The sequence below is a fragment of the Euphorbia lathyris genome, chromosome 5 (genome assembly GCF_963576675.1).
Source record: "Euphorbia lathyris chromosome 5, ddEupLath1.1, whole genome shotgun sequence".
NCBI classification, from domain to species: Eukaryota; Viridiplantae; Streptophyta; class Magnoliopsida; order Malpighiales; family Euphorbiaceae; genus Euphorbia; species Euphorbia lathyris.
In genome coordinates this window covers 52,703,277-52,719,540 of record NC_088914.1, presented here as the reverse complement: position 1 = coordinate 52,719,540, position 16,264 = coordinate 52,703,277, and the positions used below count along the sequence as shown (strand labels likewise).

The following is a 16,264-nucleotide window of genomic DNA, read 5'->3' as shown; positions in this document are numbered from 1 at the left end:
TTATGCCTTTTCCTTTGCCTGAACGACCCGTCATAAATTGTTGTTCGGGATTTAGGATGAAATGAGGAGAGAATTTGGTATATGGGGGAGTTTAAACCTTTTTTTTTCAAATATAAAAGAATAGGGACTAATAAGTCATTTAAGGACGGTAAATAGAAAAAAAAACTGTCTTAATAATTTATTTACCTTTTTTGGGAAAAGAAAATAGAAAAATAAAGGTTTTTTTTTTTTTTTTTACAAAGGACTTAATTTTCCGCAGTATGTTTTCTTTGCGTTGACCGACTAAGCAAAGGAATTTGAAGCTCATCAAACACGAACTTGAAAATCTGAACATCACTAAGTTTGGAGCATGGCTTTTCCTCCTTTCGTTCATCAATGGAAGAACGATGTGTTCTTGAGTTTCAGAGGAAAAGACACTCGCTCTAGCTTCACTAGCCATCTCTACCACGCTTTATGTAGCAAAGGAATCAGCACTTTCATCGATGGCAAGATTGAAAGAGGAGAGGAGATTAAGCCTGCGATTGTTGACGCGATTAAAGGCTCCAGAATTTTTATTGTTGTTTTCTCTCCAGATTATGCATCGTCTTCTTATTGCTTGGATGAATTATTGGTGATGCTTTCTGCTACTGACTCCAAGTCGCAGCTTCTTTTCCCAATCTTTTACATGGTTGATCCAGCAGACGTTGAACGCCAAACTGGTCAGTTTGGGGAAGCCATGGTTAAACTTGAAGCTCAGTTTAGTGGCAATATGGAGAAAGTGAAACGCTGGAAAACAGCTCTAACTAAAGCTGCCAAGTTTTCTGGTTATCCTTTGGATAATAATGGGTAAATGCTTTTCCTTTTAGAACTTGTTTTTTTTTTTTTTTTAATATTCCCGATTATAAATTGACTGCCCAAATTTTAGGAATTGCTAAATTTTATTTTTATATTCTGTTTTGTAATTAAAAAAAAAATGACGTTTCTTTAACCTTGGGTCTGCTTGGGTTGCATGGAGTTTTGAGGAGGTTGATTAAAGGACGGGAAGGGGAGTTGAGTTAAGGTGAAGTGGAGTTATTCGAGTGACATTGGAGGAATTGGTCCTGTATGGATCCTGTTAATTTTAGAACAGAAAAACCTGCAGTTTCACACACTATGTTTTTTTTAATAGTAATTACATAGAACAAAATAGATAGATAAAATAGAGTGAAATAGATAAAACTCCCTCATTCTAGGAAGGGGTACTTCATTTCTATTTATACCACTCCAAAGAATCTTGGGCATTAATAAATTTCTTGACTCTTCTACCGACTTCTAAACACTAACTATATTTAACTTACAAAAATCAATTATCTTAAACTAAAATTTACATACATCTACAACAAAACATACATTTTAATTAAGTACAAAAAATAGAACAAATTTCTCAATTTTGTAACAGATCCCCTTATGATATGTTATGGTAGATATATTGAATGTTAAGTTAGATTACGATGGATTATAGAAAAAAAATGGGATAAAAGACCCTGGATAGAAAAAGAAGACTCGGAAGAAGAAGAAGAATGGGATGAAAGAACCCGAAGGAGAAAGAAAACCGAGATGAAAATCCTTGATAATAGAAAAGATACAGAAATCACGTGCCAAGATTTTTCCCAAGTCTTGGCTAGCGAACTTCTACCGAAGGGGTCTATTCCCTTTTGAGCGTCCCATCAATGCGTCGGTCAGTATTCCGTCCTGGAAGGTCTCCCTGCATTCAAACCTCGTCCTAAAAGGGACACGCACTATGGGATATGTAGAAGCCTATAGTATTCATAGAGTTGTCCTCTATGTAGACATCCACCTCTCTTCACGAAAGATGTATGCCCGACTCTCTTGTCCTTAGTGGACTAGGGTGGACGCTTAAGCCAGTACCAACAATTGATTCAAGAGTGGTGGAGATCCAATGCGAGGTGTTATCTCTATTCCCTATGGTGTTTTTTATACCAGCTGAGCCTCCACCTGCAGCGTACATTGATATGTTCCATTCTCCCCATGCTATGTCGAAGCTCTCTTGTAGCTTTTACCAATATTTGGGATTGATTGCCAATGGCCAAACTCCCTCCTTACACTCTCCTCCTCTAACCTTGTTTACTTAATTCAAGTTAGTTAATATCTCACTAATTTGGAATAACCGAAATCGAAGTTTTTCTAAGGTTTTTTAACTTTCATTGAATCTCCATTTAACCTAAAAAAAGCACCATCTTTCCAAACAAAATTAGCTAAATAACCTCATTTTAATTAACGGCCTAAGACCCAAAACAAGCAGACAAGTTTCTATTACTATATTCTCCCACATGATGAAAAATTCGATGAGAGCATAGATTGAGGATGCAAAGAGGGGATGTTCAAATAATTGGAATTTCTAAAACAATTTTATGAGGATACTAGTTGAAATACTGAAATACAGCCACAAGTGTTGGTTGAAGCAGTTAAGGTCTCAGGTTCGAATCTCGTGCATGGTGAATAGAAAGCATTCTGTTTAGTTTATATAGTTGGTATATGTTTCATGATCTATTGTGTTTTAACTGCTACTAACTTGGGTTGTCAGATAAAACCAAAAACTGATGGTTGTAGATTTTGCTTAGTCTACTTTATCTTGGTCTTGCTCAATACGGATCTGTTATGGTGTTAAATTTGCAGGGATGAAGCTAAATTTATTCAAACCATCGTTGAAAATGTTTCAACGAAATTGAATCGCACATTATTGCATGTTGCTGAACACCCTGTTGGGTTAGAATACCATGCCCGGGAGGTGATTTCTATGTTAAGCATTGGATTTAAAGATGTACGCATGGTTGGGATATGCGGAACTGGTGGAATAGGCAAGACAACTATTGCCAAAGCCATTTACAACAGAATTGCCAATCAGTTTGAAGGCAGATGTTTCCTTGAAAATGTTAGAAAAACATCAGAACAATACATTGTTCAACTACAAGAAACCCTGCTGTTTGAGGTATTAGGCGACAAAAATATACCAGTGGGGAACTTTTCTAGAGGAATCAATTGCATAAAGGAGAGATTATGCAATAAAAGGGTGCTGATTGTAGTTGATGATGTGGATAATGTGGACCAAGTGAAAAAATTAGCAGCAGTGAATTGGTTTGGTTCAGGAAGTAGAATCATCATTACAACTAGAGATGAACATTTGCTTGTTTTTCATGATGTGAAAAGAGTACATAAAATTAAGGAATTATGTCCTCGTGATGCTCTTGTTCTTTTTAGCTGGAATGCATTTAAAAGTCAACAGCCTCCAGATGATTATCTAAAACTTTCACAAATTGTAGTGAATTACGCTAAAGGTCTGCCAATAGCTCTTGTGGTGTTGGGCTCTTTTTTGTGCGGAAGAAAGGTGCCTGAATGGGAGAGTGAAATAGCCAAGCTGGAAAGAAACCCAAAAAGGGAGATATATGAAGTACTCAAAATAAGCTATGATGGCCTTGACAACAATGAGAAGGCCATTTTCCTTGACATTGCATGTTTTTTTAATGGAATGGAGAAAGATGTGGTAATAAAAATTCTAGATGCATGTGATTTCAACCCCGTGATTGGATTACAAGTTCTTGTTGAGAAGAACTTGATAAATATAGAAAACGATAAGATACAAATGCATGCATTACTACAATCAATGGGCAAGCAAGTTGTATTCCAGCAATCTCCCAAACCTAATAAGCGTAGCAGATTGTGGTTTCATGAGGATGTTCGTGAGGTCCTGATGGGAAATATGGTAAAAATCCATTTCTATTAATTTCTGCAATTTTCTTCTATTCAACATGTTAATCCTTGGAAATGAACTATTAGATGTTACTACTTTCTTTGCCTTTGTTTGCAAGGAACATCTTTATCATTTGACTAATTCTTGTGTTTATACATAATTTTACTTGGGGTCTTAGGGAACTGATGATATTGAAGGCATATTGCTAGACCTACCTGAACTTGAAGAGATAAGGTTGAATGATGAAGCATTTGTCAAAATGAAAAGACTTAGAATATTATTAGTCCGCAATGCCCATATTACTGGTGGCCTTTTGGATCTCCCTAATGAGTTAAGGTGGCTTGAATGGCCAGCATGCCCTTTGTTGTCCATGCCATCTGGATTTTGTGCAAGAAAACTTGTTGGACTTAACATGCATCATAGCTCCATCAAGCACTTGGGGATCGAATTCAAGGTTGTGCAAAAGCCCTTCTTTCATAAATAAATTTAAATTCTTATAAGTTTTAAATATATTTAATTTCCATTTTTTTTCTATGTTTGACAGAATTACAATTATCTGAAATTTATGGATTTGAGAGATTGTGAATTTTTCGTAGAAACACCAGACTTCTCAGCCATTCCAAATCTTGAAAGGTTAAATCTTGGAGGTTGTTCGAATTTGATTGAGGTTCACGAGTCTGTTGGATATCTTGATAATCTTGAATTTCTAAGCTTTGAATTCTGCACTAACCTGAGAAGGCTTCCCAGTAAGTTCAAATTGAGATCACTTAGAACGCTTCTTCTCGTTGGCTGCAGAAAACTTGAGACATTTCCGGATATTGTGGGAGAGATGAAATGGCTGGAGAAAGTTTCTCTAAACGGGACTGCAATAAAAGTTCTTCCTTCATCAATTGAAAACCTTAGTGGGCTCAAGGTCTTAATTCTGACATATTGCAAAAGCCTCACCAGTCTTCCTAGCAGCATTTATAAATTGGAACATCTGAAGCGTGTACTTCTTGAAGGCTGCTCAAACTTTTGCAATTTTCCACTGCCTCCTGATGTTCAATCCTTTTCAGTATTCCGTATGTTAAGATGTCTGGATCTAAGAAACTGCAATCTATTGGAAATCAATTTCCTAATGGAGCACAATTGTTTTTCCATGTTGAAGGATTTGGATCTGTCAGGAAATGAATTTGCTAGCATTCCCCCAAGTATTCGCCTATTTAATAACTTGAGGACCCTCAAGTTATCCAAATGTAAGAATGTCCAAGAAATTCCAGAGCTTCCACCAAATGTTAAAAGAGTAGAAGCTCGAGATTGTGAATCACTCGAAAGATTTTCACAACTAGCAAGGGTTTTCAGATGTACAAAAGGCGAGAGGGCAAACAGACTTCACGACATTGACTTCTCCAACTGCCAAAAACTAGCAGAAAATGAGGGCAAATTTTTGGAGACTGCATTGCACAGTAAGGTTAGTACTCTCTTAAACGATTCCTTTCATTGTTATAGGCCTGATCATTGACTTGCTGGTTTCTTTATAACAGGGATTTCGTCAGGACCTCCGAATTGAGATATTTCTTCCTGGAAGTGAAATTCCAGAGTGGTTCAGCTATCGCAGTGAAAAAGATTCAATATCTTTCCAAGTACCTTCGCATGAATGTGAGAAAGTCACAGCATTGGTTCTGTGTGCTATTTTAAGTCCAAAGGATGGTGGGGCAGCAAATATTTCTCGTCAAGTTTTCATCAATGGTCATAATGTGATCATGTTTTCAAGACAGTTCTTTTCGTTGGAGTCAGATCATGTATGGTTATATTATCTTCCACGTCGTTCTATCAGAGTCTTGCATCAGAAGCAGAATGGTTTAGTCGACTTCAAGGTCTCATTTGAAGTCCTTGGAAGATCTATGGGTTTGATCCCGAAAAGGTGCGGGGTCTATCTGGTTTCTAGGCAAGATGAGGTAGCAAATAACCCAAGTGTTAGTCTATCTCTGAGTTGTCAAATTGAATCGATGTCCGTTGATCTCAAGAGAAGCTGTGATAATGACTTGGAGCAAAATGTTCATTCAAAGACTAAGAAGAGGACAACTGAAGAGTTGCTACCTACTGATCATGTTGGCTTGAACAAAGTGGAGATTCCACAGTAGCTGGTTATTTTCACCAACGGGAACCCTGCAGTGATGGACATATTTGCGAGGCTAATATACTTGGCAGATTGATCTTGAAGAAATGCTTCCTGGAATAACTATGGATGTGCTTTCTATCCACTGCCCCCCGAGTATCAACATTTTAATCTCACTGGTATGCCACACACTCTTCGGTTTATTTATGTGGATGTATAATTTGATGCTTCACTGTTATACCTTTGTTTTTTGGAGGAAAAAAATGACGATTCTCTGAAATACTGGGTATTGGCACCATGTAATTAAGGAGGTTAGCTCCCCAAGGACAACAAATGATAAATTGTTTTGGGATTTTACTTTTTGTTAATTTGTTCATCAACATGTTTTAATAATTGAAATATATCGAGAAATGCATTGTTGAAGTTCGAAAATCAGCTACCTAGTTATTGGTATCTTAATATGTAGTGAACACATCACATGCATCCTGTGGGCAGTACTAATGAAAATTGGAATTTTATCTATTGAAGTTGTCTAATATGGTATAGAAAGAACCTTTGCTGAGTAAAATGCAAGGGCTCATTAGAGAGAACCTTTCTATAATTGTTGGAAATTGCACGCCTTCATCTGCAGATTCTTTATTATTATTTCCAAGATACCGAACATTACAAGCAATTGCCTAGAAAACCTTATCTATATGTAACTAACACATAACTTCCTTCTCTCTATGAGACAAGGTGATATCTCTGCATAACTAATTTTTCTCACAACTAACTCAAACAGATATTACATTATATTATGACAGCAAACTAACCATCAAACAACAAATACAGCAGATGTTACACATAATAGGGTTACTGTTGCAAAGGCACGATGCTAATCATCATTTAGATTGGAAAAATCCTCAGATTAGTCTTCATTATGATGATTGAGTTTTTTTTTTTTTTTTTTTTTGCACTCTTGTACTTTGTACCATAAGGGAATTAATTAATGGGTCTATATATATCAGCCTTGTATGCAGCTATATTAGGAACAGATCCCAGCTTGCTCTTCTGAATACTGGTGGCAAATATTTCATGACTTGGACTTCCAAATCATTCTCTACATTTTACTGTTGCTTTCTGATTGCAATTTGCGTGACCAGTATTTCTTTTAAGCCTGTTTACATGCTGTAAAAACATATTATTTCTTATAAATTTGAAATTTTACTCCATTATTACACGAAACACAAAGGAAACTCCATTATCAGTAATTCTTTTGGTATGAGAACAAAGAAAAAATACATTAATGAGTACAGATGAGTACCACAACAGCAACAATCCAAATTAAAATGCAGAAGATGAAGAATATTCTAACCTAAAAAGATTAAATGTAAATTTAACTAAAATGAATAGCACCAATAAGTAATAAAAGAAAATCCAACTGATATACAAACCATAATTTAATTTCCGAACTATGAGCGATGCTGGAAAATGCCTAATCTGTCTTATTTGAGGAATTCTGGTTAGCAGAGGTAGAGATGCAGGGCAGCTCACCACAATCATAAACTACAGCATTAAGAGCTCGGCGAAATAGGAATCCGTAGAATATTGTATCCCTCAAGAACCTCATCATCCAACTAGATCCTTGTTGAATCCATCCTGATATATATGAGCCAGTAATCAACGCAGCAACTCGATACCTCCTTTCTTTGACATACTCATTGAGGACATCAGGCATCTCCTGTGCTACAATTCCCCCGTTTTTTATAAAAGAATTCCCAATGTGTCTCCCTAGAACGACTGCATCCTCGAGAGCAGAACAACCACCTTGTCCTAGATCAGGTGTCATAGGATGCATAGCATCACCAGCCACTGTTATATTTCCTTTGCTTAGAGTTCCGAATATCACATTCCATGGCTGCCTTAGCATTAATGGCGTCCATGTCAAGGATGAAACATCGGCTTGTCGAACCAATTCTATGTATTTTGAGGGCAAATCTTTGGCATACTTTTCAATGACTGCTTGTTGTATTAGTTCTGGATTTCTTGTTATATCATTTCCTGAAATGAAACTCAGGTTATTTTAGTGGTCAGCATATCAAATGATTACTTAAACCAGATGAGTGAAAAAGGAAAGGAAAGGCTATAAAAGGTGAGCTAGTTAAGTGCAAACCTTCAGGACAAGTTAAAAACCAATAGACCTCTTTATCATTTAGACGAGCTATACCAGCTCTTCTGCCTACATCCACAAACTGTTGGAGTTCATAGTCATGGCCTTGTGGGAGATGTGTTAATCCAACCACCGCTGATCGACCTGAATGGATTGGTTCAGAGAGTCCTAGCCATCGTCCCACCGGTGAGTGCACCCCATCACAACCTATCAAAACCTGCAAAATCCAAGTATTTAGGATATTTACTAAACCAATTGTCGCTTAATCCCCCAACATCAATAGTACCTACCTTTGATTTGATAGTAGTTCCATCTTCCAAATGTAGTACAGGAATAGAAAAACCTCCTTCTTCTTGAGTTCCAATGGCACTTAACTTGGAAGAAAATCGAATTGAATCAGTAGGCAATTCTTCAGCTAGAGCCTGTAATAGAACTCTGCGATGAACTGATCTAAGTCCCTTGTTGTTGGGAGGTAATGTAATCTCACGTACTTGTCCAGTAGGTACATTTGTTATAGTTCCCCTAGTTATTATAGAAAGAAACAAAAGGGTGTTAGCAGAAATGAATAAAATTAGGAAGGATGTGATGTGATGTACCTTGAGAAAGGAGCATAAAGGGAAAAGAGCTTGTGAGCAACTCCTAAAGCCTCAAGGGCAATCCAAGCATTAGGTGCAAGATTTAAGGCAGCACCGGAGACTCGTAGGGTATCTGATCTTTCTAAAACCAAAGCTTGAATTCCAACTCTTTTCAGAGCAACTGCAGTAGCTAGTCCTGCTATTCCAGCCCCAACTATCACAACATCCTCCATTTCTCTTTTCTCTGTCTTCTCTTGTTTCTTGCTTTGCTTTGCTTGGCTTTCTAAGTGTCTTTGATATATATATATATAATATGATATGATATCACTTGCCTGATTTTTTGTTTGAGCAGTTGAAGACGAAGTTTCCAGTACAAATGAATTGAATATGTGACTTTTCTAATTTTTGACTTTACATACAGTAGCTGATTCGTATATATATACAGGTGTTATAATAAAATTTTGATTTGGCTACTTACTTTCCACATTACTAATATATTACCTATCGAGTTGACCTGACTTTTTCACGAGACCCACGTTTCCATTTCCGTTTCCGTTTCTAATTTGGATATTTTACTTCTCTACTTTTCTCTTTGTTTATTACAAGAATATTCCTTAGTTAGGACATTCAATCTGAAATGAAGTAATTTGATGTCTTCTTCAACTATTTGGGCTAAACTCATTATTTCCATTAATTTGTAGTACTACTTAAACAACTTGGCCGTTAAATTGGATCTTCTAATTGAGAAGTATTTTGAATCGGAGGCCTCTTAAAAAGGAAAGCCTAGACTGCTGTTAAGACCGACTCCCCCTTAAAACCTGCTCTTTGCTATACATATATCTAAACGTAACTGTAAACTAGCCAATACTTCCTCCGTTTCAAAAATATAGTCTATTTTTCACCTTTACATAGTTTAAAGGCTTAATACATCATTTGTCCCTTCAACTTACTTTTTTACGACCGAGTGATCAATTGATTACATTTTATGCAAGTTCAATGAGCTAACTGAATATTTTATACAAGTTCAGAAAGCTATCGGAACATTTTGAAAGTTCAGGAGGCCAATCAAGCTTTTTGGACAAGTTGAAGGGACAAATGATGTATTAAGCCTAGTTTAAATGAAATATAACTTTCATTTAAAAAGATGTTTACGTAATAAAAAAATAATTATCTATTTGAAAAAAAATTCCATTTTATGATCAAGAGAATGTTTAATTATGTTTTTTTAAATTTTACTATTAGTAAAATAGGATATTGTTATATATCGCCCCCAAATTACTTATCGCCGTCTCCATTTGGACAATTTTATCCTTTTCATAAAAAAAATTTAAAACTGAAATTTTAGATTTTTGACAGAATTTTTGTTTTTTTTTTTTTTTTTTTGCCTTGGCAGATGCTCCACCCACCTGACCATAGGCAGATGGAGCATCCACCTAGTCATTGGCCACGTGGGTGGAGCATCCACCTAGCCATCTAGGTAAAAAAAAAAAAAAAAAAGCAAAATCGTCAATTTTTTTGGGACGAAAAGTGTAAAATGGTTCAATTTTTTATGACAAAAAATGCAAAATCGTTAAATTGTCATGCATTATTTTCATGATTTTTTTATAAAAAAATGGAAATTTTAATATTTCCGACTCGTAATCATCCATTTCCGGGGTTTTCGGATGGTTACGCATCAATTATTTTCATATTTTCAATTATTGTTGTTCGGATTTGTGATTTTGGAGAGAGAATTTTCAGTTTTGGATCAAAATTATGAGAATAGCAAAAAAAGTCTAAATGGGGTGGTAACTAGTAAAGAGGGACGGTATTTAGCAATCCACCACATTATTCACTCCAAGTATTCTAACCCCTCAATTTGTTTAAAATATATCGATAGACTCTTTAACTTGCTTAAAATGCAATCAATTGATCACTTGGTTGCAAAAAAAATTAAGTTGCACGCAGAAGGCGTGACGCTCTTTGAAAAAGTAAAACGACCAAAGTCAAGATATAAGGTTCTAATATCAGAGATGAAAGGTTTTACCGTTGAGCAAGTAATAACTCCCTTTTTAATATATTTTAATCTATTTTGTGAATTCTATAATAACATTTTAATGAGAGTGCAACACAACTTTCGTACGTAACTTACTTCTTTACGATCAAATCATTAATTGATTACATTTTAAGCAAGTTGGGGATGCTAGCAAGATTTTAAGCAAGTTGAAAAAAGCGGCAAATGAAGCTTTTTGAATAAATTTAGAGGCAAATGATATATTAAGCCTAGTAAATATTACTTTAACAATTGAAAAATGAAGTAAATGTTGTAGGCAGACATGTAGTGAAATCATAAGTTGAGACATTGATATTGCATATTAATATCTATAACTCTTAATTTATTTGCAAACACTAACCCTAGTACTTGTATATTCCCAAAAATGCAAAAACTTGCAAACTTTTTAAAACATATATTATTGTTGATTTTTCTTTGAAGTTGTTAGATATGAGTACAGTAGTATAATTGAGTTGAAAGTCAGAAAGGAAAGAAAGGTTGTACACGTTGTTGTTGTTCATTTTGAACTTGTCCAGTATTTGAGACCTGAGACAAATATCCAATGTTGGCGGCTGGTTCCCTAACTCTATATATAAACTGGTAGTTGCCAAGACAAAGAGCAAGAGCATACCAGGCATGGAGGATGTGGTGATAGTTGGTGCAGGAATTGCAGGATTAGCAACTGCAGTTGGGTTGAAAAGAGTTGGTATTCGAGCTTTGGTTTTAGAAAGAGCTGATAACCTACGTGTCTCTGGTGCTGTCTTAACTCTTTCTTCCAATGCTTGGGTTGCCCTTGATGTCTTAACTTGGTACTGGCCAAGTTGGTAACATTACATTCCCTCAAAACGCAAGGTAACCTCTATTTCCATTCTTCTCTTTCAGACCAGTTCATCGAAAAGTCCTATTGCAGACTCTAGCTGATGAATTACCCCCCAATTCAATTCGCTTTTCTTCCAACATCACTTCCATTCAAATGCAACAACATTCAGTTGCTGTTTTACATTTGGAAGATGGAACTGTTATTAACTCTAAGGTATCACTCATCTTACTTTATTTCATATTGTATACACCAAAATAATGAAATGAATCAATGTTGATTTATGCAGGTGGTAATAGGTTGTGATGGGGTTAATTCGCTGGTGGGACGTTGGCTAGGGTTGTCTGAACCAATCCATTCAGGACGATCAGCAGTTCTCGGATTAGCACATTTATCTCTTGATCAAGAAATTAAACAGTATGTTGACGCAGGCAGAAGAGCTGCTATTGTCCCTATGAATGATAATGAAGTTTACTATCTCTCTTTTGAATGATGATTATTCCATTCAAAATAGCATAATAGATTGATATTCATGTTCATTCATTTCAGGAAAAGACATGACACGAAATCCAGAAGAAATACAAAAACAAGTAATTGAAAAGTATGCAAAAGACATGCCATAGACATACTTAGACGTGGTTCGTCAGGCAGATCTCTCTACGTTGACATGGGCACCATTGAAATTGAGACTACCATGGAGTGTGATATTTGGAAATGTAAGCAAAGGGAATGTAACAGTAGCAGGTGATGCAATGCATCCAATGACACCTGAATTAGGACAAGGTGGTTGTTCTGCTCTTGAGGATGCCGTTGTATTGAGCAGACATATCGGGAATTCTTTTATCAAGAACGGCGGGAGTATTGTGGCGGAGGAGATGAATGAGGTTCTTAAAGGGTATGTCAAAGAAAGAAGATGGAGAGTTGCAGGACTGATAATTGGGTCATATATATCAGGATGGATTCAACTAGGTGGTTCCAGTTGGTGGATCAACTTCTTCAGGGATAAAATATTCTATGGATTTCTGTTTCGCCCACTTTTGAATGCTCTAGCTTATGATTGTGGAAAATTGCCCTCTAATAAAACAGAATAACTTTTACTTATTTTTCTATCTAGATCATAAAATAAATGAGGCTGGCTCTACTCATTAATGTATTTTCATATGTTGGCTTGTCCAATAATATTACCAAGTTTGGTTTTCTTTCATTACTTTCCGAATTGGTATGGCATCCTAGGTCATATGTTGTAATCTCACTTGTAAAATTTCAAGACATTTGCAAGAATTGATATTTTTCGTTATGTTTAATTGAAGTTAAATTTTTAATATTACAAAAGCCGTCAAATTACCTTCATCATCCCTAACGAAATTTTTAAACAAATACCGACAAACTATTGATAACCCAAACTATGTCGAAAATTATCAACAGATTTTCTGACAAAATCATTGACGAAAAAACAATCTAGCTGTCCTTCCTTTTGTTATTTATCAAATTTATCCTTTGCAACACTAATGATCAATTTACCATTGGCTTTCACATGTACTCAACTTACCATTGGCTTTCACATGTACAAATAAGCAAATGAAAAGACAGATGACTAATGAATAACATATCTCCAGGCCTGCATCACAATTTCATCGTTAATAAAAGGACGTAGTGACCACATTAAGCAATAGCTCTCCAATTCACCAGCCAATGATTTGAAATTTAGTGAACTAACAATCCTTTCCTGCCAAAACAGAAGAAAGAAAAGTGCCATTTATGTCAGAGATATAATTGTATCGCCACAACAAACATATCAAAGGAGATGATAACTTCACTACCTGCATCACATAATCCTGCTTTAACATACTGTAAATTATCCCCATCAAAGCAGCATAATCTAATGAATAATCTGATGAAGGGGTTTCTTCCTGAACAGAAACAACTTTCACCGTTTTAGTTTACAACTTCAATTCTCAAACAAACGGGGCAAACATCATTGTTTTAATTCTCGTGTGAAATTTGACTTCACAAATTTCACTAACCTGGTTAACAGTTGTTTCCTGATCCAAATTTGCATATAAATCTTCGTTCCTCACAGGCGAGAAACTTCTGTTACAAGTTTTAATTGCAACAGTTAAATCCACCAACAGATTTTCTAGTTCATTAATTATTCTTTTGGCTGCAACACCCATTGATAGAGTAAAATACCACGTAAAATATCAGAAACATATACAATACAGTTGTGCAACATGCAGAAAACAGAATGCAATGAAAATGTAAAACTTGAGAGAGAACATTGAAAACATTGATAAATGATGCCTCTTTCCCAATGGGCGATCAATAACAAAATATTATAGATATCTAATGAATAAAAAGCAAGTTGTGCTTCTAATTTTTCACTTGAATATGATCAATAATAGAGAAGATATGCAGGATTATATGCATGCATCAAGGGACCAACTTCATGAGCTCCAATCAATCTTTGACAAAAACAAAATAAATAAACAAGAGAACGACCATATGCAATTGCTGGCTGACTCCTTTGTTAAGATCTGAATGTAATTGTGAACAAGCACTAACCTTGAGTTAAATGACCTTGAAGTCCGAGTAGGCATGTATGTACTTCTGTACATAAATGTTAGATAAATAAGAATGGAACTGATTGGAAATATATATTATATATGAAGTAAAGTCTACTACTTGAAAATTGAAATGAGACAAATTCTATCAGAAAACTCACAAAAATAAAAGCACATGATGCAAAAAGAGAATAAAATAAGACATGCACTAACGAATACAGAAAGTCACCATACCCTGTGCTGAAAATGACTTTATAGCTATTATCAAACAGATAATCCCACAAAGAGTAACAATGCATTTGGCCACAGTAAGAAGATATAAATGGAAATACATTCCTTTAGTCACATGGAACATAAAAGGAAGTTGTTAGCTGCAATGCAAGAAATAGGTATGCACAATCTCATGCTCCTTCCTATTTTTGAATGTTTCAAGTATTAATTTAAGTTATGAACTGAAACTAATTAAAATTGGACTTACACTTGCTAACATTTTGTACCCTATCATGAGTATTGACACATCCAGCTACAAAATATGATTTAACCCTCTCTGTTTCATTAGCTTTGATGACGTTATCTGTCAACTCAGATTTCCTGTTTACTGGAGGCCGTCGAAGAAATTCTATATGGAGAATTGAAAGAGAGGCCATCAAAAAGAAAAGCGGAAAAAGGGGGAAAGCTTGGTATTGAAAGCACTTACCAAGGCCTTGCTGAAACCCACCAAGAAATTTACTTCCAACAGCCCCAAGTTCCTGAAGCTTAGCAGCCCTAGAATTAAAAGACCACAATTAGAGAATAATAAATCAGGAATTTCAACCCCAAAATTAAAGGACCGCCATTTTCTTACCTTGTTAGAAAATCTTTGAAAATCTGGAATTCATTGTCCTGCTTCAGTACAGGTTTAAATGGCTCTTCTTCATTTCCCATTCTGCAACCATAATATCAAGTAAATAGACATTTTTTAGGACTGTTCATGGATCAAAATCTAGACCAATACATGGATTGATTGTTAAAATCCAATCCGTAGATACTCCATAGAATTGGATTGGCTTTTTTTCTTCTTCTTCCTTTGAGAAAAGACAAGGGATGTAAACGGGGCGGGGCGGGGATTTGGTTTCCCATCCCCGTCCCCGCCTAAACAGGGATTCCCCATCCCTGTCCCCATCCCCGCCCCATGGGGAAACAGCGGGTACGGGGAATCCCGAGTTTACCCATTTACAAAAACGGCAGGGCCTCTTTTCACCAAAACACACGCACAAAAAAATAACTTAAAGAATCTTTTATCTATGGTCATCTACAGCAACATGATCCAGATATTCCAAAGTTCATGTAAATTGTAATTTAAAAGTCACAAATGCAAAGAATGGATAAAAGTAGTTTTGATGAAGGTGCCATTTTCCAAATGGTGATTCATGTTAATTGCATTTGGGAATATATAATCACTACATCCATCAATCAGAATTAACACCATGCTTTTCTTCTCATGTAGAAATACCACTCGAAAAAACAAACCTCTTTGAGAAACAGCACCTAATTGCAATAGTGTGAAATGAATTGGAAACCACAGATTAATGGTGAAAGGAGAACAAGCATGGGTGGGTAAATTGGGGCCACGGAGGCACATGAACCGATTCCTCACTACATTCCAATTAGGATGTGCTATGTTTGTTATTCCCGCCACTCAGACAAAAATAGAGTTTTGCCTCGACTTGAAGCAAGGAGATCGAGAGGTGGAGGTGGAGGCGGCGGTGGAGTGGAGAGCGAGTAGGAGAAGCGAAGCCGCTCCCTGTTTCCGACGCCGTGTGCGAGGTGGCGGTGCGAGGTGGAGGTGGAGGTGGCGGTGTGCGAGGTGGTGGTGCGAGGTGGAGGGTGGTGGCGGCGATAAGTGGAGTGGAGATAGATAGAACCCTAGAAAATAAGGAAGCAGAGAATGGAATGGAATGGAGTGGAGTGGAGATAGGAAAATACAAAGAGATAAGATTGTAATTTTATCAATTGTTTAAAAATTATAATTTCTTAATTATTGCATGGTTAAGAAGTAGAACGGGTCCAGATAGTTAAGCCATTTGATGGTGTTGCAATTGGTTAGAGATTTGAATCTCAATATCTACGTTCAAAACATTTTTCATTTCATTTATATATAAACGGGGATTAATCCGAGATTACCCGTCGGGGCTTTACGGGTACAGATACGGAGATCCCCGCAGGGCAGGGATACCATTTCCCGACCCGCCTCGTTCCCGCCTACGGGGACCATATTGGTTCTCGTTCCTGCCAAAAAACGGGGCGGGGAATCCCAGCCCCGTCA

The 16,264-nt window shown here is 36.3% G+C and overlaps 3 protein-coding genes and 1 pseudogene across 8 annotated transcripts; 2 read left to right on the top strand and 2 right to left on the bottom strand.

Annotated features, from left to right (window-relative positions):
- Positions 1–282: 282 nt before the first annotated feature.
- On the top strand, positions 283–6,257 carry LOC136231091 (disease resistance protein Roq1-like). 3 transcript variants are annotated; one of them, XM_066020354.1, is made up of 6 exons: positions 283–825; positions 2,656–3,739; positions 3,906–4,181; positions 4,272–4,360; positions 4,523–5,177; positions 5,251–6,257. In XM_066020354.1, exons 1-6 carry the CDS (start codon positions 350–352, stop codon positions 5,848–5,850), a joined length of 3,180 nt encoding a protein of 1,059 aa, XP_065876426.1. In that variant the 5' UTR covers positions 283–349; the 3' UTR covers positions 5,851–6,257. The 3 variants fall into 3 exon arrangements, with proteins under 3 accessions (XP_065876426.1, XP_065876425.1, XP_065876427.1); XM_066020353.1 differs by having other exon boundaries at positions 4,272–5,177; XM_066020355.1 differs by having other exon boundaries at positions 4,272–5,172; positions 5,251–5,419.
- Positions 6,258–7,051: 794 nt separating this feature from the next.
- Positions 7,052–8,836, bottom strand: LOC136231093 (monooxygenase 2-like). The gene is made up of 4 exons (XM_066020356.1): positions 8,571–8,836; positions 8,265–8,496; positions 7,978–8,191; positions 7,052–7,865 (listed from the first exon to the last, which is right to left on the bottom strand). Exons 1-4 carry the CDS (start codon positions 8,780–8,782, stop codon positions 7,300–7,302), a joined length of 1,224 nt encoding a protein of 407 aa, XP_065876428.1. The 5' UTR covers positions 8,783–8,836; the 3' UTR covers positions 7,052–7,299.
- Positions 8,837–11,031: 2,195 nt separating this feature from the next.
- Positions 11,032–12,695, top strand: LOC136229788 (monooxygenase 3-like; annotated as a pseudogene).
- A 145-nt stretch (positions 12,696–12,840) lies between these two features.
- LOC136229474 (uncharacterized) lies at positions 12,841–15,925 on the bottom strand. 4 transcript variants are annotated; one of them, XM_066018304.1, is made up of 8 exons: positions 15,487–15,925; positions 14,804–14,884; positions 14,657–14,724; positions 14,438–14,578; positions 13,961–14,002; positions 13,423–13,559; positions 13,219–13,308; positions 12,841–13,124 (listed from the first exon to the last, which is right to left on the bottom strand). In XM_066018304.1, the coding sequence occupies exons 2-8, from the start codon at positions 14,881–14,883 to the stop codon at positions 12,993–12,995; spliced, it is 690 nt and encodes a 229-aa protein (XP_065874376.1). In that variant the 5' UTR covers position 14,884; positions 15,487–15,925; the 3' UTR covers positions 12,841–12,992. The 4 variants fall into 4 exon arrangements, with proteins under 4 accessions (XP_065874376.1, XP_065874375.1, XP_065874379.1 ...); XM_066018303.1 differs by having other exon boundaries at positions 15,469–15,923; XM_066018307.1 differs by lacking the exon at positions 14,438–14,578 and having other exon boundaries at positions 15,469–15,925.
- Positions 15,926–16,264: the final 339 nt, after the last annotated feature.

Bases quoted from the DNA above. Each gene is read 5' to 3' on its own strand.
- LOC136231091 (XM_066020353.1), top strand. From the start codon at position 350: ATGGCTTTTCCTCCTTTCGTTCATCAATGGAAGAACGATGTGTTCTTG. The intron at 826-2,655 runs GTAAATGCTTTT...TTAAATTTGCAG, and splicing joins TATCCTTTGGATAATAATGG to GGATGAAGCTAAATTTATTC. The intron at 5,178-5,250 runs GTTAGTACTCTC...TCTTTATAACAG, and splicing joins AGACTGCATTGCACAGTAAG to GGATTTCGTCAGGACCTCCG.
- LOC136231093 (XM_066020356.1), bottom strand. From the start codon at position 8,782: ATGGAGGATGTTGTGATAGTTGGGGCTGGAATAGCAGGACTAGCTACT. The intron at 8,497-8,570 runs GTACATCACATC...TATAATAACTAG, and splicing joins CTTTATGCTCCTTTCTCAAG to GGGAACTATAACAAATGTAC. The intron at 7,866-7,977 runs GTTTGCACTTAA...GTTTCATTTCAG, and splicing joins GTTTTTAACTTGTCCTGAAG to GAAATGATATAACAAGAAAT.
- LOC136229474 (XM_066018304.1), bottom strand. From the start codon at position 14,883: ATGGGAAATGAAGAAGAGCCATTTAAACCTGTACTGAAGCAGGACAAT. The intron at 14,725-14,803 runs GTAAGAAAATGG...TTTTAATTCTAG, and splicing joins TTCAAAGATTTTCTAACAAG to GGCTGCTAAGCTTCAGGAAC. The intron at 14,003-14,437 runs GTAAGTCCAATT...TATGTACAGAAG, and splicing joins GGTACAAAATGTTAGCAAGT to TACATACATGCCTACTCGGA.